This window comes from Nomascus leucogenys, chromosome 22a (genome assembly GCF_006542625.1).
Source record: "Nomascus leucogenys isolate Asia chromosome 22a, Asia_NLE_v1, whole genome shotgun sequence".
NCBI lineage: Eukaryota > Metazoa > Chordata > Mammalia > Primates > Hylobatidae > Nomascus > Nomascus leucogenys.
The window spans coordinates 10,697,007-10,724,650 of record NC_044402.1 but is presented as its reverse complement, the minus strand read 5'-3'; the positions used below and the strand labels follow the sequence as shown (position 1 = coordinate 10,724,650).

The window sequence follows — 27,644 nt, the reverse complement described above, 5'->3', positions numbered from 1 at the left end:
AAGCAATCTTCCCACCTCAGCCGAGTAGCTGTGATTACAGCACGCATCACCATGCCTGACTAACTTATTTCCTATTAGTAATTACAATGCTAAAGTCACAGCCCACTTATATTCCCATGTGAATAAGTGAATTTTTTTTTTTTTTTTTTTTTTTTTTGAGACAGAGTCTTGCTGTGTCTCCAGGCTGGAGTGCAGTGGAGCGATCTCGGCTCGCTGCAATCTCCGCCTCCCAGCTTGAAGTGATTGCCCTGCCTCAGCCTCCTGAGTAACTGGGACTACAGGTGTGCACCATCACGCCTGGCTAATTTTTTGTATTTTTAGTAGAGACGAGGTTTCACCATGCTGGCCAGGATGGTCTCAATCTCCTGACCTCATGATCTGCCCGCCTTGGCCTCCCAAAGTGCTGGGATTGCAGGCGTGAGCCACTGCGCCCGACCTAGTGCATCTTTTAAAACAAAGTATCACCACTATTTTCCTTTCCATTTAAATACCTACCTTGGAATGATAACGGCATCTTGGTAATCTTCTAATTTAAAAACAAAGGGTGTTTCTTTTGTATACTTTGTACTGGGAATGCCTATGCGAGCTTCAGACTTCTCAATATCTTCCATGAATTTAAAGTCAATATCCAAAGTGCTGGAGTCATTAACTTAGAAGAGAAAAACGACTCTTTAGCTTGTTAAAACATGATACAGATAAGTTTCATACCTAAGCTGTATATTTGTATATGTGTCTAATTTAGAGTTATCAAAGTAAGAGATTTTTTTCTTACCAACATTAAGAGGTAGAACACAGTATGCTGAATCAGCGTCTGTAGGTTTAAATTCTAGAGCAGGTTTTTCAAGCCGAAGAATATGTGAGAATATATACTGGTGAAGTCTTGTAATCAACTCAAGCATTTGTAGAGACAACATGAAACCAGACTTCTTCAACTCAATGGATATGGTAACCTCTCCAGAGCGTGTGTATACAGGAAAGTGTGGAATCTTAGCAAAAGGAAACGTAAAGCACCCCTCAAAATTAACAGGTATTTTATTCCATTACAGTTAACTTCAGAAGAGAAATGATGCTTTCTAGTGGAGAAATAGAAGAGGCACCTTAATCTTTAAATATTAAACATACTGAGGTAACAAAAGGTACTTAACTACTAGTTTTTTCTTTCTTCCTTTTCCTAAGCAAGACGTTTTTGACATAAGTAGTCATTATGAAACATCTACCTGAGGTATGGGTTTGGCTGTCAGTATTCCAAAGCATCTTGTGGTATCTTCAGGAGGATAGAGCTTCCGCCTTCTAAAGTTGAGTTCATCAGGTAAAGGTGTAGTTAAAACCATTCCTATCACATACAGGTAACAGGGCTGATCAGGTTTGGGATAACTATCCCTCAAACACTCTGGAATCTAGAGTTGGAAAGGAAAATTCAGCGTCATGCTCAAGCATATTAGCCTCTTTTCCAGATGTCAGCAAGAAAACAAATTAATTCTGGCTTTACTAAAAGCTGATGAGAAAAAGCTAAGAAAACACCCAAGGCATGACACCTCCTCTTAATTACTTAACCCCGCTGGGTAAGTCAGGCCAGGGCTGCTGATAGTGGCCCAAGTTCACATATATTATAATGCACTGTTGACTATACAGCTAATACCAAAATTATATATAAAACAATCCAACACTGTAGGGTCTTTTTAAAAATACTATTCATTTGATCTATTTCTTTTGACAAGAAAACTCATCTCTTCCTTGGGCTTTTTATGTACTAACTGTAGAGTATCAGAAAATGAAGTTAGGCAAATTTTTAAAAAATCACATATAATCCTATCACTCAAAGGCAGCCTTAATTAACATTTGGATACACTGTATAATTCCTAGACTCTTTTTCTATGTATAAATATATAGAAACATATATACATTTATATATTTCAATACAAATAAAATCACACAACACTGGTGTATATTAGGGTATGTGTGTGTCTGTGTTTGTGAGACAGCCTGATTTTTATCCCGTTACTGTAAAGAGAATATCCGTCAGAGTCAATATGAACCAATATCATCATTTGTAATGGCTACTTCATTATGTGAGTGAACCATAATTAAATGGAGATTGCTGCTAGGCTTTCGGTATTAACACAGTCCTTCAGATTATGGTCTTGCAGTTCCTGAGGTTCAATGAAAAAGAACTGCATCTGCAGTTAAAATGTACAAAAATGCTGGCAAAAGAGACAGTTATATTTAATAGAGAATCAGAAAATAAAGAATGTATCTATTAATTAAACAGGATGCCAGGCAGTACTATGCTTTTCTTTCTTTGTAGAGACAGGGTCTCACTATGTTGACCAGGCTGGTCTCGGATTCCTGGCCTTAAGTGATCCTCCTGCCTCAGCCTCCCGAAATGCTGGGATCACAGGTGTGAGCCACCACACCCAGCCAATACTTGCTTTTCGAAACACTTATCATTAATGACTTTATCACATGAAACTAGTCTCCCGTGAAAATTTGGTATGAGGGAAACATGCATTTTGGGAAAATGGGTAACATTCATGATTTTTTAAAAACTAACATGATTCTGAATCTTGAAAATGCTAAGCTGGGTGCAAAATTTTATAAAGTAAAAACTTGGTAAAACTGCATAAGTAAAACCAAAGAAACACATATTTAGGTGAAGATACAGGCACAGCAGTCCCCGCTTATCTGCAGCTTCCATGGTTTCAGTAACCTGAGATCAGTCACGGTCCAATAATAGGTGTGTACAGTACCGTATTTTGAGAGAGACCATATTTACATAACTTTTATTACAGTATATGGTTACAATTGTTCTATTTTGTTATTACTGTGCCTAATTTATATCTTAAACTATCATAAATATGTACAAACATATTTTAAAAAGCATAATATATGCTATAAGTCCTCACTTAATGTCTTCGGCAGGTTCTTAGAAACTGGCTAAGGGAAACAACCAACTGGTAGAAAAAAACCAATTTTCCCACAGGCTAATTGACATAAACCAGTTAAATTCCTCCAGCATATTTCTGATCACAAAAACATCACCAAATGTCTAAATTAAAAAAACACTGTTAATATTAAGCATTAAAAAAATGTGAGCTATAGATACACTTAAGAAAGATGAATGAAAACAAGGAAGATGATTATTCACCCACTTATTCCAGTTCAGGGCCAAGGGTGCCAGAGTCTATCCTGGCAGCTCAGGGCCCCATGTGGGAACCCATCCCAGACAGGACACCACTCAGTGGCAGGGCACACGCACACGCATCCCCATGCTCACTCACAGTGGGGCAGCGCAGACACGCCAGTTCACCTGATGTGCACAGCTTTGGGATGTAGTAGGAAACTGGAGTAAGCAGACATGAGGAGAATGTGCCAACTCCACATAGAGACAGTGGCCCTGGCTGGGAATGAATTTTTTTTTCCTTGTCAACATTCTAATGAAACAACGTTGAGCTGCTGGAGGATCGGTACTATCTGCAGTTTCCACTGCAGGTCTTGGAACATACCCTCCAAGGGTAAGCGGGACTACTACACACAGCAAAATTCTGCTTTTGCTTGGGGTTCTTATGAGGTAAAAATATTAACAAATATTAAAAAAAAATACATCAGCCAAGTTTGTCTATTACTAGAAGTCAGATTTAGAGATGCTTTCATGTGTGAACTCTGCTACGATGCCCACAGATTGAGCTGGAAACACTCCATGGAAAAAAAAAATGGCCCACATTGGGAATCTGACATAACTCCTGACAGATATTTGTGCTTCTACCTTCCAGTGTACCTGTCATCTTGAGAGGGCATCTTTTCACTTGCTTATTTTATCATACAAATCCTCTTCTGTCTTAGCCCCAAATCGTAAGTAAAACAAGAATCACACCACTAAACTGAATGAAACGAAGAATGTCTATTTAAATGAAATAATCTCATTCTGGATAGAATATGACAGATGGGTCCAAGAATCCTTTTGAGAAGAAAAACAAAAGCAACCTCTGAAGTGGAAGAGCACAGTCTACATTAGGAAGGAAAAAGGCTGATCTGAGAGAAGCTGTGAATCGGAGAAAGGAGCTGAGATCCAGAGTGGGCCAAACTGCAAGGGTATGGGAAGCCAGCCAAGCAGCGGAACTGAGATTTGATGTAGCAGAAAACGAAGTCAGAAATGCTAGGTTTTTACTCTGTTCTAACCAATACTAACTGCTTTTGGGTAGCACTGCCTTCGTTTTGTGGAACCTGGTCTTCCTGGAACACTGGTCTCTTCTTCATCATGCAAATCAAGCTCTTCTTCATATTTAACAGTCTCTTTCCCAACTGGCATCAAATGGTCATCCAGTTCGCCTAAGAAATTTAAAGAGAGAATTAACACAATCCAGATTTTGCCTAATTAATTAGTAAAGAATCTAGAATAGAACTATGTTAGAAGGACCTGGAAAAGTAATGGAAACTAAAGCACCTTTGCCTTTTACAGTGCAAAAGTAATCAGATTCACACTTCAGGCAAAGTCTATTTTGGCATCCATATATTCCAATATGAGCAGGACTGCCAATTCTGTTCTAAGGTTCAGAAACAAAAACATCTAAACATGACATCAGCACATATCAATGCTAAATAAAATAGCCATAGAAAATGGGTCTACTTATACAGAAGGAGCAGGATTGAGAAAAAAAAAAAAAAAAAGAAACTGAGTTCATTTTTTAAAAAAGGATTAATTTCTATACTAGTATAGACTAATTTGAGAGACTGACATATTAAAACACAAGTGTTCATGGTGCATGATTCAACAATTATGAAAAGACCTTTATGTATTTAAAAGGAGTCATTAAAGAGAGCAAATAAATGACAGTTGTTTGCAGTCAAGCTATGGAAAACAAAGAGCTCCCACAACACTGTAGGATCTTCAAGTTACTAACACTTACGTTTATATTCACCAAAGCACATTAAGAGCAGCAAGTGAATGGCTCTACAAAATCCTTAGAGATCTATAAAGTCCTCTATATGCTTTTCTTTTTACAATGGTTGCAATTTATTTTTATTTGTATATGCTTTTCAAACATCCTTACCAATTTTGTGCAGTTTCTCACAGCAAATAAGAGCTACAACTCTTTCAGCCAATCGTACACAGCTCATTGGTGGACCCTGAAAATAACAAAAACCTTTCCATTGTATGTGCACATCGCTGTATTACCTCCAGCACATGAAACACCTATGAAACCACTGCCCCAATATCTTTAAATTCTGTTCTAAGGTTTTCTTTAAAGTTCAATTTACCAAAACAAAATTCTTTATTTTCAAAAATTCCAGCAAGTTTTTAAAAATTCTGATCTCCATATTTGAAATATTCATCTTTAAAAGTCCTGCCTAGTAAAAACTAAGTCATAATTAAGAGTTTACAATTTTGATGAATTTAAATTTCAGTAAGATTTTAAAGTATCTTATTTTTACTAATCAATAAATATGTAACAAAAAGAAAGATTTATCAAAACATAGCTATAACATTAATAGTATTGAGCAGATAGAAATATGTGCAATAGTATGTGCAATAGAAATTAGTCACCTTGGAATATTTGGAAATCAGTACTGAGACCAAGAACAGTATTTACAAAAAGCAGATTTTTGAGTCACCAACAAAATAACTAGGACAACACAACGATCTATAATAAGTTTTATATCACTCTAAGTGTCTAAGCCACAGTTGAATGACTCTGTCAAAAATGTGCATGTTAGTAACACCTTAGAAGAAACTTCAGAGATCACCTAGTCCAGTTCTAAGTATCTGTAAATTAGACAGTCTATTACAAATATGAACATGTAGATGACTACAAAAGAGATCTATAAATCTACTTTTGAAAGTAAATTTTTTATTTTTATTTTTGGTCTGTCAACACAAGGCTCCTGCTCATGAAAGTAGATTTTAAAATCAAATTTACCTATAACTTGCAAGTCTTAGAAAAGCTGAAAAAAATCCACTAATGACATATTTTAAAAGATAACAATCATTTCTTCTTCTAAACTTACAACAATGGAGGCTCGAAGAGGTGAGTTAATTGGCAGGTAAAGAGTTGAATAAAATGTACCATCAGGCAACTCTCGGGTTCTGCATTTAGGAGCTAGATGAGTAAACGGATCACTTGGTAATCTAGCACAGTATCTGTGAAGAAAAAGAAATTCTGAGGCTGAATCTACAACTGAGAAAATATTGATATTTACAGCCTCGAGTTTGATTTGTCACGTGCCTCTTCCCCTCTACTGAATTTGTATTTATATGTGGCATTTAAACTTCACTGCTTCAAACTTTGAATAAGACAGAACAGTGTTGTCTAACAGAACTTCTGCAAAGATGTTCTATATCTTTGATGCCCAACAGGGCAGTGGCTGGTGAGCACCTGAAATGTGACAAGTACAACTATGAAACTCCATTTTTTATTTTATTTTAAATTGAATTTTGAATTTAAATGGCAACATGTGTCGAGTGTTACCATAATAGAGCACAAAGTACTGTTCGGAATCCAGTAAGAAAACATACTGCCAATGTTTTTTCCTTAATCATCTTAGTTTGCCACCAACTACCAGCACATGTGTAAGGAAGGCATCAGAAGAGGGTGGGACAGCCCAGTGCTGACACAAAAAGGACAGTAGAACTAGCAGCTCACTGAGCAACAGCACCAGGGAAGGTTGGAGCAGGGCAGAATGCTAGCCCAGAAAGGGATGCTGGGACAGGACCCACATGAGGAGGGTGCTGGAATGGGCAGCAGCCCTGTGAGGTTGCAACCTGTGCAGCAAGGGCACCTAACCACAGTTGCAGCCCTACAAAGCAGGGACACTGGCTACATACAGGAAGACTGAACACTAATTATTTTGAGGACAATGGGAGCCAAACTTCTGATTATTAGAGAAAGGAGGTACAAAGACAGAAAAGAGGAAATCTAGAATGAACCTCTAGTGTCACACTGAAAATAGAGATATCAACAGATAGACACTGAAACAAATACAGATGTAAACATGAACAAACAAACATTCTAGCTCTGTCCACTAAAAAGCCTGGCAGCAGCAACACCCCAGTAGCAATGAATAAACCTCGTATCCAGTTCTTCGTTTCTAACCGCAACTTTTTCTCCACTAAATTTGAGGAAACTGCCAACATCAAGGCTGGGGCAGTCTAGAATGTCCTGTGCCATAAAACAAGGAAGTATTCAAGGAATAATAGTGAGATGTTAAAAAGACACAGAAACCAGCTTTAAGGGGTTCCCACTGGCCAAATATGAAACAATTTTAACATCAAAGAAAACAGTAAATGATAATGATAGATTATAACCCATTAAATAAAACAGGAGTCCATAAGTTCACGCTGACATTAAAAAATGATAATATAAGAATGAATAAATGGAGAGAAGAAATGGATGGTAGAATGCCAACTAATAAATACAGAAATAATGGAGTTAGAAAATCATCATTTAGTAGCCATCATAGTAATAATCAATTTGGGCCAGAAATATCAAAGAATGCTTACACTAATGAGTCAAACTGGGAAAAGGAACAAATTTTATACAGTCTCAAAGTATCTCCCCATGAAATATTTACTAATTATAAAAGAGGTGAAAGGGAACTTTACAATAGAGAAAACTGGCAGACTTCACTCAAGTGATCTAAGTTACCACCGGTAAGGGCACAAATCAACATGGTGTGCGACTTGGTAAGCTAGGATGAGGAGAAGACACCATCATTTCAGTGATGTGCTGCCCAAAAACTTGTAACCTGGGTCTCATCATAAGAAAATATCAGACAAACCCAGACTGAGAGTCAGACTACAAAATGACAGCCTATCTATCTTCCAAAGTTTCAAAGTCATTAAAGTCAAGGAGAGACTAAAGAACAGTTCCAGATTGAAGGAGACTAGGAAGATGTGACAATAGGAGTTGAGGACAACTCCTGACTCTAAGGTGGATCCTCTGGCTACAAAGAACATTCTCATGAAACTGAATGAGTCTCTCTTGGTGTCTGGGTGAAAGGCATATGCGAAATTCTAGTATTCTTACAACACTTTAAAGCTTGAAACTGTTTCAAAATAAAAGGTTACAAAGAAAATCTTATACTTGCTCTTTTGTCTCTGAATAGAAATTATCCTGATATATAATCCAGGAATGCATCTGCTCTTCTTAGCTCTTAGAAATTTTATTATCAGCTCTGGACAAAGTAAATTACAATGTACCCAAAAATATAAATTAGTTTATCACAATCTTACTTTATTGCTAGGGGAAAATTCAACATTACCCAATGGTTATGGCACAAAACAAAAAATTTCAGGATTTAGAAAAAAATTGGTGAGAATTATAAAATTAAATTAAACCTAATTTAAAATGCCTTCATTATGTTAGCCTTGCCAAGGAATACTGAACTTTTATTGCTGCACGACACTGTTTTTGCCTTTTGATTAAAAAAAAATGAAAAAAAAGTAACTTTTCTTTATCGAAAATATGGCAAGTCTAAGTGAAGACTGGTAACCGCAAAATGTAAACAATACAAAATGTACAGGTTTAGACTTAAACTGTTCAACATGCCCAGGTTTTCCACACAAATGATATGATGCCATACCTATTGATGTGTCCAATGGCCGTGTTGATTGTGACTCGTGGACCACCATCGTCAGGCCTCAACACATATGGTGGGAAAACGTCATCATCATCCATGACAGGATCAATGTCAGTCTCACCAGTGTCAACCGACTTGGAACACTTGTTTCTCAAGATCTGAACATTTAAAAAACAGAACTTATGATGAAAACACATCTTCTTTGCCGAATGCTGTCTGCCTCTGTACCTACAGAAAAAACTCTCTTGAAAATCTCTCTCTCTCCTAAACATACTTCAATACTCCAAAGTCACCTGCTGCAGACATCTTCTTCCAATGAATCCCTCCTAGTTCCAATCATATGGAGACCCTTACCGTATGGTACCAAGTCTATACTGTACCGTGCCTACACAGACACACACACACAGGTGACTGTCAGTCCTTCTGAATGTAACTACCATGTCATCATTTTCCAATCACTCAATAACTTAAGCAGTCAACAGTTACTGTCCATATTTGCAATGCAATTTCCCATTCATCCCCAATAACATATGTGATGATCATTTTCACTGTTATCTTATTGTGCCCTTTCAAACACTTTGTATAACACTGCTGGGTCTTTGTAATCATTCTCAACTTCCTTACAATGTACACAGGGTACACCTCTTTTGAGATTATTGCCTGTAGATAAAACTCATTATCTGTTTCTGTGGATACAAAGAATAACAAAGAAACCATATTAATTTTTTTTCCCCCGAACTGCCAGCACATGTTAATCTGTTGATCTTACCTTTTCAATAGCTTTGTAGGTTTTAAGGTCTTCTTCAAAACTTTTTATTTTGTCTGTATCCGCTAACATTATATAATTAGAGATAGGTGCCCTTGCTCTTCCTTTAGATTGAACATAGGATCGATATTCTGTGGGCAAATCAAAACGAACCACCAAGTTGCATTTTGGTATATCAACACCCTCTTCTACAATACTTGTTGCAATAAGCAGGTTGGTCTCATGTGCTCGAAATTTCCTAAGTACCTGAAAAAAAAAATCCACCGAGAAAAGCACTTCTAAGAAAATTTCCAAAACAAACAAACAAACAAAAACATAGTAAAAGTAAATGACAACTGACATTTCTGACACACATGCTCTTGGGCATTCTAAATCCTTAAGGCCAGGCTAAAGAAGATGACAGTATCACGGAAAACTCAGGAGGCATGGAAACATGGACAAAGAAACTGATTTAATGAGACTCTCCAATTCAGGATAAATTAAATGGTAACATAAGCTAGTTTTCAGACAGTTAGATCTATCAGACCGGCTCCTGGACTCTCCAAATTTGGAAATTATCAAAAAGCTACAATGTAGAAAAGGCCTTCAACAGGAATTATTCTGCTAATTTTAAGTTAAATAATAAACTTTAAATAGGTTTTTGTGTACAAGCCAGAACATGGTATTAGGTTTTAGCATCTTTACAATGCTGTTTCCTGTATTAAGACCTTACAAAGCACAAAAATATATAAGCTAAAATCTATAAAATATAGTGCTGTTTTTTTTTTAAGAATTCAAACAAAATAGGCCTTTAAATGAAAAAAAGAAAACACTTTCTAGGAAAAGATTTCAGTTTGTTAATTCATAGTCATATGGAATGTACAAGAGTTAAGGTCATACATGCTTTGTCTTTCCATGAAATGCAGTTGTGTGACATCAATCCAATCACAGAAAATAAGTTGGTTGATGGCAACTAAGACATAAAATTGGTTTGCCAGATAGCTATTCTAATTCTGAGCATATAAATCACTATACAGCTACCTCATGGGGACAGCTGGTCTAATATATGAAGAAGTATTCTATAATACAAAAAATAATAATAATTCTGGGGAACTATGAAAAAAGGGAGACCCTGTGGGCACTTTGTCTGTATATGTCCTGAAAACTGTTATTGTACACTTATTTTGATTTAAGTTACCTCTTCCTGTTTTCTGAATTCTGCTTCCATCTGTTTGTTGCGAGGCTGATTCTTCCCAATGCCATGTCCAGTTATAAAATTGCTACTGATATAAGCCAGCTCTGGATCTTGTTTGCCAGCTTCCTTTATCAATCTAAGAAAATTATACACATTTGAAAGTTAAATGTTGCTGAGAGAAAATAAACTTTTGTTTTTAAAGCCTCCTTTAAAATGGAAGTACATGCATTTTTTGCCAACATACCTAACAAAACGGTCTTGGTCCTTTTTTCCCAACTTGCTTAAACAGAAGTCACTGTCACTCTTCACCACATAGATCTGTGGACCAAGTACTTATAATGCCAAATACAAGATTGGTTTGTACTGACAAATGAAATGGTCACGTTACCTCCAACAGCTGATTTGGCGACGGTGACTTAATAGAAATGTGGCCCAGGATGAGACTGAGCTAGTCAGAGAGAAACATGGATCCTCATAGATCTTGGCCTCGGGACAGGACGTCCAATGAAAAAAGCTCAACTCATCCCTCTACCAGTTCCACTCGCTCCTCTCTCAACTCAACACCCTTCTCTAGACCACGCACAGCTTGAGCTGCAGGCCCTACTGTGCTTATACAGAAAGGACCAGTGAGCCCAACATCAAAGGAAACCTTCACCCCCCACAAATGTGACAAGAGTTCCAGCTGCGATTTCTTTTCCTCTTATCCTACCACCTGATATCATTAGAAGCAGAGCCCATGGGAAAGAAATGTTGTATCCTCTCAATTCCTGATGCTTTCTTGTCCCCAGGCCACTGACCAAAATTCTGCACAGCATAGTACAGGGCACAGAAATGGCAAGGCATCCCCACCCTTCCCTGTCATGAAAGAGGAGATTCCTGAGCTCTGTCTCTCTTCCTGCCTGCTCCTCTGTATTAACCCAGAGTGCCTGTAACTGAAAGCTGGCCTTCTAGCTAAGAAATGGCAAAGAGCTACAGGACGGGATCACATTACACAGGTGCAGAAGGTTAACAGTTAGTGCTGCCATTACAGCTATTTTGGAAATATCCACATTCAAAAACTCAGCACACGGGATAAATGGTTCCACACCTGATATAAGCGATTCCACATGGTTTCTCTCAAGTCATACTACATAGTATAAATTCCAAATAGAAAATTGCATTTTTAAGTCAAATCGTTCTTTTTAAAAAAAATACATGAAACAGACTAATAATAAAGAGCTGGAAGTGGCCATCTAGAATCTCTCTTGATCCCAATCGGCACAACACTTGCGTGTCTAGGTTAGTTTGGGAGTCTACAAACTACAGCTTGTAGTTCAAGTTCTACAGTTCAAGTACTTAAATATTCAGAATCAGAGGCTTCCTTATTATGTTCCAAGGTGTGTTTAATTATTTTAATAAACTTAAGATGTAACAGAAAGCAGTGTTACATGCAAACAAATAACATGCCCAAAAGTCTAAAATACAAAATAAATCACCTTAGAAATAATACATACTTCCAAATTTTATATAAATAAGCATCAATTTGAATAGAATAGAGATTTAGAATGTGTTTTAAGTTACCGTTAATTAGGCAAAGAATGTATTTTACTTTGCCAAAATTATAAATTATCCATCTGGCAGACTTCAATTAGCTAAGAAACAGAGGCAACAACAGTCAATTCATTTTTCCTTAATGAAACCCATATCAAAACCACAGAGAACAGAAGAGACAACAGGCACAATAAATAAAATCTCTTGTAAGCAATAATTACATGGAATACACCTATGCTAATAATGCTTAGAGAGAAAAATGTATTTCTCTACTTGGTGAATCTCGGCCATGCCTAACCAGTACCCAGGACAAAGCTACAGGCTTCAGGGAAAACAAAGCCAGGCAGTCACATGTGAACTCCCAGAGGACAATGGACAGTGCAAACTCCTTAAGGGGTTCGTAACACCACAGAAAAAATAAGACAAAGTATTATTTGTTTCTTTTGGTTTTTATACTGAGTTTATACAAGCTGTTCACCAGCAAGCTGTTTGATAAAGTAAGTACAGTGTTCCCTAATGCACAGTGTTTCTGAAACGATCTGCAGCGAAGAACCAGCTTTTCTTTTTAAATTTCCAATCCATCAGAGACAGTTTTGTAGAATTTCATAAAAGTGAACGACTAAGAAAATGAAATTTAAAAAGCATTAAAATTCAAGCATCAATTTTATTGTATTCAGCAGATATAAAATTACTGTCAAACTGCTCTAAGAGTTTCTAAATGCTTCTTCTCAATCCCTGTACTTAACTCATGATATAGGTAAAGTCTGGCGCCAGTTCATAGCCTACACTTTGTGTGTATATGTACATCTAATTCTCCCCAATTAGAATGAAAATAACATAATCAAAAATAGGAAATATGTATGGTAGGTTCAGAAAACTAATAGATGTATTACAGAAAATTGTGATCTGAATAAACATGCTAACTAATGCAGACAACCATAAGAGGAGAAGAAATTCAAAGATATAAACACATTATTTGAAATTTCTGCCAGGTTATTGAAATACATTATCAACAATTCCTTTAACAGTATCCCTTACTCCTTATACTTTCTTGTCAATGTGGAGAAAACCAAATATAATTCCTCTATGATCTCACTAAAAAAAGATCACTGACAGTTACATAAATAGCATACTGATACTGCACTCCCTAGATGCGTGCATAAGCGGCTGAAGAATTAGCATCTACTGTGTGCCAGCTGATAAAACTGCCATTTTTAATACAAAGTCTCTTACCAACAAGCCAGTAAGAGAGGGAGGTATTATTTCCATTTTATGAACGAACATACTGAAACTTTTAAAAGTTAAATAACTTTCACAAAATATACATCCAAAAAGTGGGTAGAAAAGAAACCAAGTCTCCTTGGCAAAATGGCTGATTCTAGGGCCAGGCAGGGAGAAATACAAGAGCCCAGAGCACCCTGTGGTATCACAAAGAAGGTGCTCAAAAACAAAAGGATGAGGGTATGTCAAAGGGACATGGGAGCTAACCTCAAAGAGCTCCCAGTGGCCACAGTTGGAACAATTTGAGCAACAAATAAATAACATAGTATTGGCTTATGGCCCAAAGTATAAAATAAACATGAAACCACCAATTGAAATACATGATTCAATTAACAAATATAAGTAGATAGTTACATAAAAAGGATAAACTAGTTTTCCTTACAGAAGAATTCCAAATATATATAGATATATCCCTCTCCAGCAAGTGGAGATTAATCCCTCCATACCAGGGTGGGCTAGACTTGGAGACTTCCTTCCAAACAGAGTAAGAAAAGGGAAAAAGTATAACTTTACAGTAGAGAAAGCAGACAAACACTATCACAATCCATTGATGAAGTTGAACATGATGAGTGACGTTTCGTGGTTGATACCATGAGAGCCCCCTGATATAATGTGACTAGAAGAGCAGGTCACCTCCATGGTACTCTTCCATATCCAATCACCCCAGTCCAACCCCCAGAACATAAGAAAAACCCCAATGGAGAGGCATTCACCAAATACCTGACCTGTACTCCTGAAGACTGTCAAGGTCATCAAAAACAAGACAGAAACTGCGAAAACTGTGACAGACCAGAGGAAACTGGGTAGACACTGACAACTAAATGTGATATGACACCTTGGATTAAAGAAGACATTATCCCTTACTGTCTAGTGGTTAGAAAAAAATAAAAATATTTTTTTTAAAAAAGAGGACATTAGTAGAAAAGCTGTCAAAATCCAAATAAAGTCTGGAGTTAATAGTAATGGGCCAATGTTAGTTTTCCTAGTTGTGACAAACACTGACATGAGATAACATCAATGGGGGAAACTAAGTGAGGGGCATATGAGAACTCTCTGTACCATTTTTCTAACTTTTCTGTAAATCTCAAATTATTCCAAAATAAAAAGTTATTAGGAAAAAAGGGGGGAGCGGTAGAGACAGGATGTGAACCCAGGTTTGTCCAATGCCAATATCACAAAATATTAGTATATTACACGGTGAAAAGAACACTAGACTTGAGACTGGAAGCCATTTTCTGCCACTTGATATGTGTGTAATTTGGGGAAGGTCACACACTGATGCTTGTTTTCTTCCTCTGTAATATGGAAAGAACATCTACTTTCCTCCCCCATGGAGTGTTGTGTATATGTCTTAAATATATATAAAAGTAACTTATAAACCCCTATGTAAATATAAGGTACAAAGAAACCCATAAACATAAGACTGTGCACATACTTACACTACATATAGAAGTGGCTGTGATTTATTTTTTTTAATTAGGAGAGTAGAAAACTGCATGTACATTACAATAGCTTATATGCCCATGAAACTATTCACTATAGAAGGGTTTTTTCTCCCATTAAATTGATGGAAGGAAAGAATCTGGATTTCAGGAAGTTTTTCTAAGCTTATTAAAAAGCTTACTGGAACAAGACCTCTATTGTATATTTAATTAGCTGCTCATAAAGTCAACCCTCAGACCACTCTTGATTCATCATACAGCACTAAGTTCCAGTCACATTTTATGCAAGTTGATCACAATTAATCTGATCCTTAAAGTCAATAGGAAGTAACTGACTGATTCTGGATAAACCTTTTCAGGCTAATATTCCTGCAATAAAAACTGGCACATCTTTACCTAAAAATACATGCAGAAAACAGGGGGAAGGCAGAAAATACACCCCCATTTCTTCTCTCCAAGCCCCAGAAAATTTATTTAATCCTTATACAATCCTAAATGGAGATGGGGAGTATGTCCATAACTAGGCTTACAACTGTGCCAGCATTAAACTTTTTTGACTCCCAAAATGCTTTTTCCCTGCTCTAAGAAATAATCCCTCCTTAGTCACGCTCTCCCAGGTCCGTCTCCTGGCAATGTTCCTGCTGTAAAGCACTGGTTTTTAGTGTTCTGTGATGCCCAGGGGCATTACTATGATAAAACTGGAAACTAGGAGTCAGGATATTAGGATTCTAGAATTGTCCCTGCCATTGACTAGCAATTTAACTTACAGCAAATCACTCTCTCTCCTGAGGCTCTGTCTCATTTTTACAAAAATAAGTGGGTTGGATTAGATAGTCAGTGAGGTCCCCTTCCAATCTTCAAATTCTGATTTAAATGTAATTTTGTCCCTAAAGTTATTTTCCTTTGTATTCATCAGAAGGATCAGGCTCAATGACTATGAAAATTACCAGACTAAAAACTGCCAGATGACGACCCTCGAGTCCAATTTCTCGTTACTCAAAAAAGTTTTTAAAACCCCTAAACATTCAGAAGCAGTTAAGCGCGCGCGCACACACACACACACACAGAGAAAGAAAAAGAAAAAAAAAATCCCAAATTACCTTAGGAAGCAAAGCTTAGTTTTTCCTAAGAGATCACTACTTGCAGAGAAGTTAGGGATCAACTGTGGCCAATTAACGGATCTCATAGAAGAGTAAATTGATTTAAGTACAAAATAAGGACCTTTTTTGGCAGAAAAAAGTAAGAGTATCTATCCACAAACCAAAAGGACCATACATTAAGTGACCATCCGACAGAAATCTGAAGTATAGCTCCCTGGCTGGTTCTGAATTAGAAAAAAAATCTTTCATTGAAGAAGGGAGAAAGAGTAGGAATCCACAGCCTAAAATTTGGATTCAATATCACCTTTGCTAATAGTCTTAGAACTTTCCCCCACATTCTTATTCTCTTCTGATTCACAAAATTTTAATATGCAGTCTATGAACCAACCCAAAATAAATTCAATTGTTCTAAACTTTTTGCACTATGGCCTTGAAAACTTTATTTTTTGAAACAAGGTCTGGCTCTACTGCCCAGGCTGGAGTGCAGTGGTGCCATCTCAGCTCACTGCAACCTCTGCCTCCCAGGCTCAACCCATCTTCCCACCACAGCCTCCCGAGTAGCTGGGACTACAGGCATACACCACCAGCGGCTAATTTTTGTATTTTTTCTAGAGACAGGGTTTCGCCATGTTGCCCCTTGCGAACTCAAACAATCTACCTGCCTCTGGCTCCCAAAGTGCTGGAATTACAGGCACAACCCATCACGCCCAACCTAGCCTTGAAAAGTTGAATCCATATTTTTAAGAGAAAAAAATCAACATTAAAAAATTAGTCACGATACCCAGACAAAATTTATCCTAAGACTACCTGAGGGGAACACTTGGTGTGAAATGCTTAACACCATGTCTAACACACAGTTAAGGATTAATAAATATCTGAATTGAATCTACAATTGAATATAAAACAATGCTTTACTTAAATGTGTACTGATTTTTTTAAAGACCATACTTGTCCTCCATTTTGGGTAGATTAGAATAGATTAGCATCATTTAAGAAAAAAAATATCAGCCATATGAAAAGCAGCCTTCTGGAAAACATCCTCTCTGTCAATCCCAGGACAGCATGACGTATCAGCAATGATGGCGCCAAGTCAAGAACACTGACATAACCCCTATGCTAGCTCTTACAGCTGCTGCAGCACATCACATCACAACACAGGATGCCTCCCTGTTCTCATGTGAAAGGAGTCAACTTAGAGATTTACCTGTTTAAGACAACTGCTGTATATCTTCTCTCCACAAAAATAATTCCGCACAAAATGTTGGTAAAAGGAGAAGGAAAATTTGTCTCTGGCTTTTCTTTTTCTTCAATTTCTTCATCCTCATCATCATCCTCAGAATCACTCCATGACACATAATTATCCTGATTTCTATTATTATACCACTCAACGCTTTCAAACTGCTGTCGCTCATATGGTTTATATTTGCGTAAGATTTCGAGCAGTTTGATTACTTTAGGAGTTACAAATTTCAGGTCAAGTGAGGCAGGTGAGAAGTGCTCTTCACATAGTGCATGTATTTTCCTTAGGAAAGTGTCTGTAAACAATAAAAATTTCCTGTGCAGCTCCTCTTGCTCATGTTTGATGTATTTCTGTAGTTCTCTTACCATCATTCCAGCTACTTTATCTGCACACCAGGGTCCCAGAACTACCAATACGGCACGACAGTCTGATAGTATCTACAAAAAAAAAAGAAAAGAAAAAACCTAATACCATTAATAATAATTTAGCATTTTCATATGGTGTTTAACGGGGATTTCAGTTGTTCTCAAATGGCTTCTTAAATGTAACCCAGCCTTACATTAAGTCCCTGAAGGTGGGGGGGAGAGGCCATTAGTCTTTTCAAGCTCATTTCGTATGCATATGCCTAGAACCATCTCCTTTTTTCAATAAAATAATCAAACAGAAATTAAAAGATGCAATTGTATGAGGTTAATGAAGCTTATTTTTAGATCTATAATTAGTTAGAACTATACCTGAGTCATTTACTTCCTGCCAAATTACATAAAATTTATGTAGTGCAGTAATTTAACTTTAGGCATCAGGGAAGAGCAGTACAGTTTTCCTTGAACTTTATGTACAATATTCTCCAGCATTATATGTTTTCCACTATACTGACTAGAAACTGTAGATGAATTTTGGTCGATCTACAGTCAGCACCTCTGGATGCCACGATGAGATTGTTGTAAAAACACTGCACAGCTGTCTCTATTATTATTTTTCTTTCTTTCTTTCTAAACAGTAGGAAAGGCCTATATTGCTTGGAAGTGGAAAAGCAGCTAGGACAGCTGCACTGGGGCAGCCTCCACACACTCTGTCACAGCTCTCCAAAAGCCCCTGTTATCTGATTTCAATGAAAACTCCACCACAAGGTCAGGGCTCCTCAACATTAACATCTCAGCTAAATTCAGACTCTGATCCTGGACCCTCCCAGAGCGCTGCATCTTGCGACTCTAATTGAGAGCCCAAAGTTAATCCATGGCCAGGGTGTAAATGAGGAATTGAGGCAGAGGGAGAGAGGGAGAGAGACAGAGAGGGAGAGAGGGAGAGAGGGAGAGGGGGAAGGTAGGGGGAGGGAGAGGGGGAAGGTGGGAGGAGGGAGGGGGGAAGGTGGGAGGAGGGAGGGGGAAGGTGGGAGGAGGGGAGAGGAAGAGACAGAGGAGGGGAGAGGAGGAGGGGGAGAAAGAGGGGGAGAGGAGGCGGAGATGGGGGAGGAGGGAGGGGGCAGGGAGGGGGAGGAGGGAGGGGAGAGGGAGGGGGAAAAGGGAGGAGAGAGGGAGGGGGAGGGGAGAAAGACGGGGGAGAAGAGGAAGAGGCGGAGGGAGGGGAGGTACAGAAAGAGGAGAGGAGAGGAGAGGACAGAAAGAGAGAGAGAGGAAAAAAGACAGGAAAGAAAGGAAGAAAGAAAAGGAAAGAGGAAAGGAAAGGGAAGGGAAAAGGAAAGGAAGAAAGAATGCAAAGGTCAAGAAAAATGTGGGCACTGCTGCTCAAGAAGAAAAAAATCATCAGGAGAGAAACTAAGACCCACATTTAATACAGTGTTAACATTCACAAATGGTTGCAAATTCTAGGGCAGTGGTTCTCAAGCTTTAATGAATCAGATTACCAGAGGGCTTATCGAAATTCAAAACTGAAGACTCTGCAAAGAGTAAAATTCAGTCCTGAGGACCCCACCCAGATGCTGCTGATGATGATGTGGGGCCCACAATGGAAGGATCACTGTCCTAAGGGATCTCTTCTCAAAGCAGTACCACTCAGAGACAATAGGCTCATATCCAGTTACCCACACTAGGAAACTGCGGAAGAATTTATTTCAAGGGTTTGAGCAGGAACTAACTCTTCTGACCAAAAAGAAACAAAAATTGGACTCACTCCTTATACTTAAATAACCATGACATGAATCCTAGCTCAGCTCCTTAAGTAGGGGAAGTCTACACTTAATATAAATGTGCACTGGGTAACAATGAACTCAACCTAATATGCTATGTTCAATGAAAAATGTCTAAAAAGAGTAAGACCTTAAACTAAAATGTAAAGAAAAGAGCCTCATTAGAAGCATATTTTCATTTCAATATTAAAAATAAACAAAGCTTTCAAAATATAATCACTATACCTACTTGGTATATGCTTACCTGTTTCGAAATTAAAGTAGAATCTCTTTCTTTTGAATGTACAGATATATTACAATCATTGATAAAATTGAGTGCTTCTTCTAATTCCATCAGCAGTCTTTCATAAAGCCCACTTCTGTCAGTAAATGGTCCACAATCCACCACAATCTCACATGGCTGAGAAGTATACCTTTAACATAAGAAACAAAAGGTATCATCAATACTGCAGTAGTGAGAATGCAACTTAAAAAAAGTTTTTCAAAAAGCAAAAAAAGGGGATACAAAAAAAAAAGCCAGAATGTTAGCAGTGGGGTGAGATTTTAGGTGTTTAATTATTATTTTTCTATATTACCATATTTCTCAACAGTAAATAATGTATTTTATAAACCAGTAAAGTATTGTTTAAAAGATGTTTTCAAAAGGCAAGGGGAGAAGAGGGGAAAGAAAAGAATACAAATGAGCATCCACTGCATCCCCAAGCATTATGCTGGGAATTTACATACCTTCTAACTTAATCCACACACAGGGAGGATGATGAAGGAAATGAAGGTTCAAAGACATTACATGATTCTGTCTAAACAAAACTCAGGACTGCCTTCCTCTGAGGGCTCTTTCAGCCAAACCCTACTGCCTCCCTGAACACCTTTTGTCTCATTTCTAAAAAAACTCACTACAGCATTATGATCCATTTACATGTCTAACTCCAAAAAGAAGCTTCCTAGTTTCAGTTTGTATATCTAATCAATATAAAAGGCAGGCTCACAACATGCCTTCCTAAAGTGGTACTCACGTTTATCTGCACAGGTTGAGGGCCCTTACCTGAAAGGCTTGGGACCTGAACTGTTTTGGATTTCCAAAATTTTTCAGATTTTGGAATATTTGCATATAAATAATGAAGTACCTTGAGGATGGGACCCAAGTCTAAACATGAAATTCATTTATGTTTCATATACACCTTACAGCTTGAAGGTAATTTTACACAATATTTTTAAATAATGTGAATGAAACAGGTTTTGACCACAGTTTGGCTTCAATTCATCACAAGGTCAGATACGAAATGTTCTACTTGTGGCATCACACCAGCACTCAAAAGGTTTCAGATTTTGCAGCATTTTGAATTCTGCGTTTTCAGATTAGGGATGCTCAATCTGTACTATGTTTGCCTGTTAGGTCTCAAGAAATGACTACGGGGGCTGATATTCAAATAATTTTGCCAATAGATTTCATTATTATTACACTTTGTTTTCTTTTGTTTTTTAGGTTTAGACTTCCATCTTTTGCCCCCTTAGGTATTTGCCAGAATGAGGAACAAGGGTGTTCAAAATACTCATTGAAACTCAATCACTTCGCAGAAGCAGAAAGAAGAATGAGAAGACTGATCACGGGGAGTTTTATCATTCAATTTATCCATTTCCATATCTGTGTGAAATTTTTAATATTTGCAAATATCGCTTGTATTTTTAACATATTTTTAAATCCTCATAAGGAAAACTCCCGCAACTTTCATTCATTTCTAATATTATTCCTTGGGTCTTTTATGCCTTTCATAAAAAATGACCACCAGAATGGCACATAATATCCTAAAAGTACGTATGATAATTTTATTAAGAAAAATAAATCTAGCAAAGACATATATACTATAGTTCTTATTTTTCTTAACCCAAAACAGAATTTATACTCAACCAAAGAGTCCTTATTTGCAGAATTAGGTAATGCTTATTCAACAGATTGCTTACCAGTTTTACTTACACACTCTACTACTTCTACTTCTCAGAAAACCTTTAGGCAATACAAGTGAAGCACTCTAACTCAGGTCAGAGAAAAGCACAAGCACAGCCTTCTACTTCTCCACCATAGTGTTGGCTCAAGAAGTCAGACACAGCACATTCTAGAGGTCCTAAGATTTGTATTTCATGTGGCATTTGAATACCTAAGTTTGATGGATCCCAAATATTACCTTTCCTTCTCACTCTCCAAAGAAAATTTTCCTCAAATTCTTACTGAATGCCAGGCACACTGCAGATTTTTCTATGTGTCAATGTAATTGATTATCAAAGAATCCCATGAAACCACTGTCAATGCCATTTGACAAGTTCAAGGAAATAAGTGACTCACTCAAGGTCACACAGCTTACAGTTAGTGGAGCTAGTATTCAAACCCACGTCTGACTCAACTCCACAACTTGAGAAATCAGTCTTCGCTACTTTTGTAACTGTCGTAAGAAACACCACTAGGTAATCTTTAGCCTTATTTAAGACTACATCTAGTAAGAATGGAAGGCTATTTTGACATAAATCGAATTCATTACATTTGAAAAGCCATTTTCCTAATTTGTAAAGGCTCCCTTCCACCAATTTAAGTTATGAAGGTTTTGTGTGCGCGTGTGTGTGTGTGCTTTTCAATGAAACTCAAAATAGTAACCCTCTCAAAAGAGTCAAACCTAGAAATCACAAACAGCAACTGTCTCTGAAATCCACAACCCACTTTGAAAACAATGGGGTATTTCCAAACATTTTAAAGTATACTGCTGAATTCTCTAAATAACTTAATGTTCTTTGAAAGCATCATGTAAGACATTTAGGTCAGAACAAAGCACACATATTGACAGCAAAAAAATACAAATTTACTGTCAAAGTTCCCAGTCCTTGGCAACAACAGCAAACAGGAAGAGCTGACACATAATCTCAAGGCAGAAATGCCTGTCTGCTACTCTCTGTGGAAACAAGGTTAGATTCTTGAACTCACAGGTAATGGTACTTATAGAGAATTCTTACTCTTGCCCATTCCTCTTTACTGCCATTTGTTCACTTAAATAGGTACTCTCTGCAAGGTACTACAAAAAACACCAAAGACTTAATAATGTTTTCAACTAATCTCATTAAAGCCGAGTCAATCGGAAGTACATACCTGTCTAAGACCACCAGGTCAGTTGCAGTTTCAGCATTACTCTTAAGAATTTTCTCTAGTTTCTGAATCTTTTCTTCCAATTCCTCTGGATCACATTTCCCATTTAAAATGGAAGCAGTTAGTCCCAAAATGCGAGGACATGATGGACAATTTTCACAGAGCTAACATGATAAAAGATACTGACAGTAAAGGCTTCATTTTGCAAGGCCATAACAAGAGAGACATCGCCATATTAAAACATATCAAAATCACTAACAAATAGTAAAAAAAGAATTTGGTGGAAATGCCACTATACCAAGGACAACATAAAATTACTCATAGAATTACTATAGTTTGTTTAAAAGATCTGTTTTTCAAAAAGGCTCAATTAGATACACTATGAAAATTATACAGAATTTATTATGATGTTTAAAAGTTTTAGATTTAAATGAACATTAATTTAATATTCATTCATTCATACACTGCAGCCAAACTCCCAATATTGATAACTAATATTATTGCTTTTGAAATCTAAAAAAAAAAAAAAATCTGCATTTACTAAATAGTTTACCAAGAATTACTAAGACTTAGGTCTAAAACTTACCTTCATAATTTCTCGATAGGGGTGGTCTAGGATTGCAAGATGACACTCATCAAACACCAAAAGGTTAATGTCTGACAGTGATAAGTAACCATTTTTCAAAACATTCAAGGCGACATAGCAAGTCATAATGAGAACCTAAAATAAAATCAACATCAGTAAACAAACAAGGCATTCACTGCCTGGATATACTTACATAAAATCAGATCATAGAGCCATTGTATCGTAAGTGAGGATTAAGGAATTCATTAGTCAAAATTAAAACTAAAATACTAAATACATATAATTTTATACATCAGAACTAAGAAGGAAATCAGGAAAGCATGGGAAAAGAGTAGAGAAAAAATATCTTGATAATGGAAAGCATGTCTTGATGACAAATCTAAATTTACTTCAGGTTCTTAGATCCCCACAGCCATATTACGACTGATGAGATCTGTCAATTTAGGCAAATCACAAAACAATTCACACTTTTTATTTTTTTCTGTTGAACTGACATGGTTTTCTGGAAGAAAACCCAGACTAAATGTTATTTTTGTAGCCTATCATTATGTGGATATTTAAGCGCTTTATTAATGAGGACTTATCCCAGTATGTGAAGCACACTAGTAGGCTGGGCTGTTTCAGTTCAGTGAGGAAGTGCCTCTTAACCACTGTGTATCCCCCAATGACCAACACACCAAAAGCCCCAGTACATGCTGGCTACATGCAAACATGTAAGTTAGAGGAGCCTCCAGCACATGCTGGCTACATGGAAACATTCAGTTAGAGGAAGTCTCTGTCAAAGACCTAAACAGCTCAAGCAAGAAATTTCTCCAGTTCCAAGACATTTAACTCAAGAGTAAATTTTTTAAAGCACATCATCAGCAAGTTGGAAATATGTCATAGGAATTTGTGTTTTTTAAGCAAGCAGATCACGCTGAAAGCTATTTCTTTTCTACAAAGTTAAGAGCAATAAAAATTAGTAATTTATTCGTTTTTTGGGGTTTTTCTTGAGATGGAGTCTCACTGTCACCCGGGCTGGAGTGCAGTGGCGCGATCTCAGCTCACTGCAAACTCCACCTTCTGGGTTCAAGCAATTCTCCTGTCTCAGCCTTCCGAGTAGCTAGGACTACAGGCGCACGCCACCACGCCCGGCTAATTTTTGTATTTTTAGTAGAGACAGGGTTTCACCATATTGGTCAGGCTGGTCTTGAACTCCTGACCTCAGGTGATCAACCCACCTCAGCCTCCCAAAGTGCTGGGATTACAGGCGTCAGCCACTGCACCCGGCCTTTATTTGGTTTTAAGGTAAGACTTACAACAAGATATAGTACATCAGGACTAGCTTCTAGGCTGATTAAGTACAGGAAATTAATTTTCAAACCTAAATCAGACAACCAAGGCTACAGATCATCTTACAAACCAAGTCAAGAACTTGTAGGGATTTATAAAATGAAATTTCTCTACAAGTCTTACCTGGTGCTTAGTAAACTCTTGGTTCCATCTCTCTTTTGTCCAAGATGCATTTACTTCTAGGTTTGAGTATTCCCCAACCTTGAGATCTGAATGAGTTCTGACAGCTGACACTTGTTGAGCAACCTGGTTTGCTAATTACAAATATAATACTCCATGTAAATATGAGAAATCTTGCCTAGTTGGCTCTCTGGACTACTAATGATTAACAGTCTACAGAAATCCTTATTATTATATTAGACCTAACCAACAATGTTTTTGATAGCCTCTTTAAAACCACAGTTCCAAGGTTATCCTCCAAAAAAATGGCACCTACTAGACTTGCCACCTCACTTTTTGTCACTCGCTTCAGAGAACCCTACACCATCTTTCTTCTTCATAGCCGATTTCCTCTAAGCCACCCTCCTGTTTTCTTCAATAAAATCAGATGGAAACAAGACAGTCTAACATGTATTTAAAGCATATAGTTAGTTATACTGAGACAACCTAAAAAAAGAGCAGTGACATGAATATATTAGTGCCCTACCAGCTTAGGTTCACATTTTGTATTTTTTATTTTTATATATAATCCAAGCATATAAAAAACCAGTATTTTAAACTCTTAACTGAATATCTAATTTCTAAGCAGCATGTAATTTTATTAATACACCTGATATAGCAAAATCGTAAGTACAAAAGTTAACTATCCATAATTAAGCACCTTTTGACATACTTGGTGAAGCTAAAACATCAAGAACAAAAATAAATGTAACAACTTAGATTATGTTCTAATGTACATATGTTCCCATACTTATATTCCAAAAGCAATCCATTCAAACGAAATACAGAACCAGAACATTTAAGAGAAACACCAAAAAGAAACAGGACAAAACAATTTCTGCCAGAAGAGATTAAATGAGTACATTATCTGTCAAACTTTCTTCAATAATTTAACTTAACACAGAAAATCTGTTTAAACATAAAATCCCATCCAATTTCCCCTGCACAACTTGATAAAATAATTTTTTATTACCAGAGTTGACCAAGAACACCGTCCTTTTTCCATTTCTGCTGAAGTCTCCCCTGATCTGATAGGACAGCTCTTTAGTGAGTAGTACTGCAATAAATGTCTTCCCTGAGCCAGTGTTTAAACAGACGATGGTATTATGATCCAGAGCTGCTTCAAGCAGTTCGACCTAGAAACATGGTGAAAAAAAAGTTATGCACTTCTTACCTAAGTATAAAATTTATAAAATTGGATTTTATTTTAAATCAGAAAATTTCACTGTTCTCTAAAATCGTCCTCCAATAAATTTACAAAAAACCCCCACAGTCTACGTCTTTATATGAGAATAACTCAGAGGAATAAAATGTCTGCTATATACAGCTGTATTGTGTAAATATGTGTTGAAATGGCATTTACCGTTTCTTTAAGCATTATTTTTGTATACACAGAATACTTCTTTAGAATAACATGAATGACTAAACTTAGAGTAATCGTGGTTCTGCCAGTTCATGGCTGAACATTTTCAAACTAATCTAGGTTCCTACCCAGCTCACTAGGACAGACACATCCAAGTGAGTATTAAGGAACAGTGAGGTTTTCAGAGGGGGAAAAAAGAAACTTCACAAATACAACTATCAAATCCAATTACCCAGCAGATGTTAGAAAAGAAAAGGACTATTAAGAATAAAAGTATTTTAAATGAGAAAATTAATCAGAAGTGGGAGGCCTGAAAGGGTAAATGAGTTTTATATAAGTTGTGTCAACTATATGCTAATGTATTCCATTTTAGTGAAGAATGCTCCAGTATTAGTGTTCGCATTAGTACCTGATATTTTCTTGGCGTATAAATGTTATCATGAATTGCTTCTTGTTGCCATGGCAGTCCAAAGAAAGGACCCATTGGTGAGGAAGCAGGGGTCATGAGCTGCAGGCCTGCCATGCTGAGGGGTTGCAAAGCAGGGCTTTTCATTCATCCAGTGTTTCTTTCATTGCATTTTTGTTCTAGCACAGCTTACTACAAAAGGGAAAAAGAATACCATTACACAACCATGCAGGGTTAAAAACAAAAGAAAGCACAGAAACAAGAGAAACATCAGAATATCATTCCTATGAGCCATTCAAACTCTTCCTATAATTGTTTTAGCTTTTTCTTGATCTAAGAGGATCATTTTAGGAGTCAAGCATTCTGTACCTTACCCAGAGATTCTACGCCTAGAAATTTGTCTTAAAGAATGAATCAAGCAACTGCACAAAGAGATGTACATGAATATTTGTTGTTGCATTATTACTTAAAAATAAGAAATAACTTTAAAATTTACTAGTAAAAAATAAGCTACATAAATTATGGTATGACTACATAATGGAATACTTTGAATCCATTAAGATTATAACACATATCTATAGTTCCTGACATAGAACAATGTCCATAATAAACCTTTAAAAGAAAATATGTACAGCATGATGCCTTGTTAAATATATGTACATATATAAAATATGTAAATATACACATAAATAAATTTTGAACATTCTTTGTATATTCTATGACGTTATTGATAAAATGATAATGTATGGAAGGCACTTAGCACTGTGCCTGCACCACGAAAGATTTAGACATCTGCTAAAATTGTCATTTTATCAATAGCCCATGAACATAGGCCTTTTTCTCAATTGACAATCTATTATAAATGCACAACTGACCAACTATTTAAATATGTATCTTTAAAATTATACATATTCTAGATAAATTAAAACAAATGACACCACTCTGTGAAATAAAAATTTTTTCATGGTATCTAAGCACTTTCTATATTTCATATAGTTTTTCCCACAGGTAAATCTGATTATGTAAAACAATAAAAATGGAATCTTTAAAATTCCTACCCTTCAAACAGAGGGTCAGGGATTCAAATATCTGTGTGAAAGCCTACCACTGGCTTTACTGTCAGCAGGACTTCCTCGCCCCACAGGAGGGAATTTCCTCTCTTGCACTGCTTTGGAGTGTTCATTGCTATTACTCTATGAAACTGGAAGAGATAATTCAACTCTCTGTTACTTAACAACCAAAACTTTTGAATCTCCTGACATGTTAAGTACAACACATGACTTAAGTTGTTGCAACTATTTCAACAAGAAGTCTCAAGTGTAGGGTCTCTTATACAGCACAATACTGAATTCTAATTTGAGAAATTAATTCTGTTGACAAGAATTCAACATTCAGCTACCATAAAGTACTATCTCAAG

General features: G+C 36.8%; 1 protein-coding gene across 6 annotated transcripts in view; it reads right to left on the bottom strand.

Moving 5' to 3' along the window:
- The window catches only part of DICER1 (dicer 1, ribonuclease III), a 71,581-nt gene that overhangs the window by 23,104 nt on the left and 20,833 nt on the right, over window positions 1–27,644 (bottom strand). For all 6 annotated transcript variants that reach the window (XM_030802629.1, XM_030802631.1, XM_030802633.1 and 3 more), the window contains 16 exons: window positions 26,230–26,418; window positions 25,431–25,593; window positions 24,422–24,552; window positions 22,967–23,101; window positions 22,384–22,544; window positions 19,498–19,666; window positions 17,072–17,544; window positions 10,518–10,650; window positions 9,344–9,586; window positions 8,578–8,732; window positions 6,004–6,136; window positions 5,049–5,124; window positions 4,187–4,326; window positions 1,218–1,397; window positions 773–986; window positions 496–649 (listed from right to left, as the gene is read on the bottom strand). In XM_030802629.1, coding sequence (XP_030658489.1) covers window positions 496–649; window positions 773–986; window positions 1,218–1,397; window positions 4,187–4,326; window positions 5,049–5,124; window positions 6,004–6,136; window positions 8,578–8,732; window positions 9,344–9,586; window positions 10,518–10,650; window positions 17,072–17,544; window positions 19,498–19,666; window positions 22,384–22,544; window positions 22,967–23,101; window positions 24,422–24,552; window positions 25,431–25,593; window positions 26,230–26,373 — 2,804 coding nt within the window. In that variant the 5' untranslated portion in view covers window positions 26,374–26,418. The remainder of the gene's footprint in view (window positions 1–495; window positions 650–772; window positions 987–1,217; window positions 1,398–4,186; window positions 4,327–5,048; window positions 5,125–6,003; window positions 6,137–8,577; window positions 8,733–9,343; window positions 9,587–10,517; window positions 10,651–17,071; window positions 17,545–19,497; window positions 19,667–22,383; window positions 22,545–22,966; window positions 23,102–24,421; window positions 24,553–25,430; window positions 25,594–26,229; window positions 26,419–27,644) is intronic.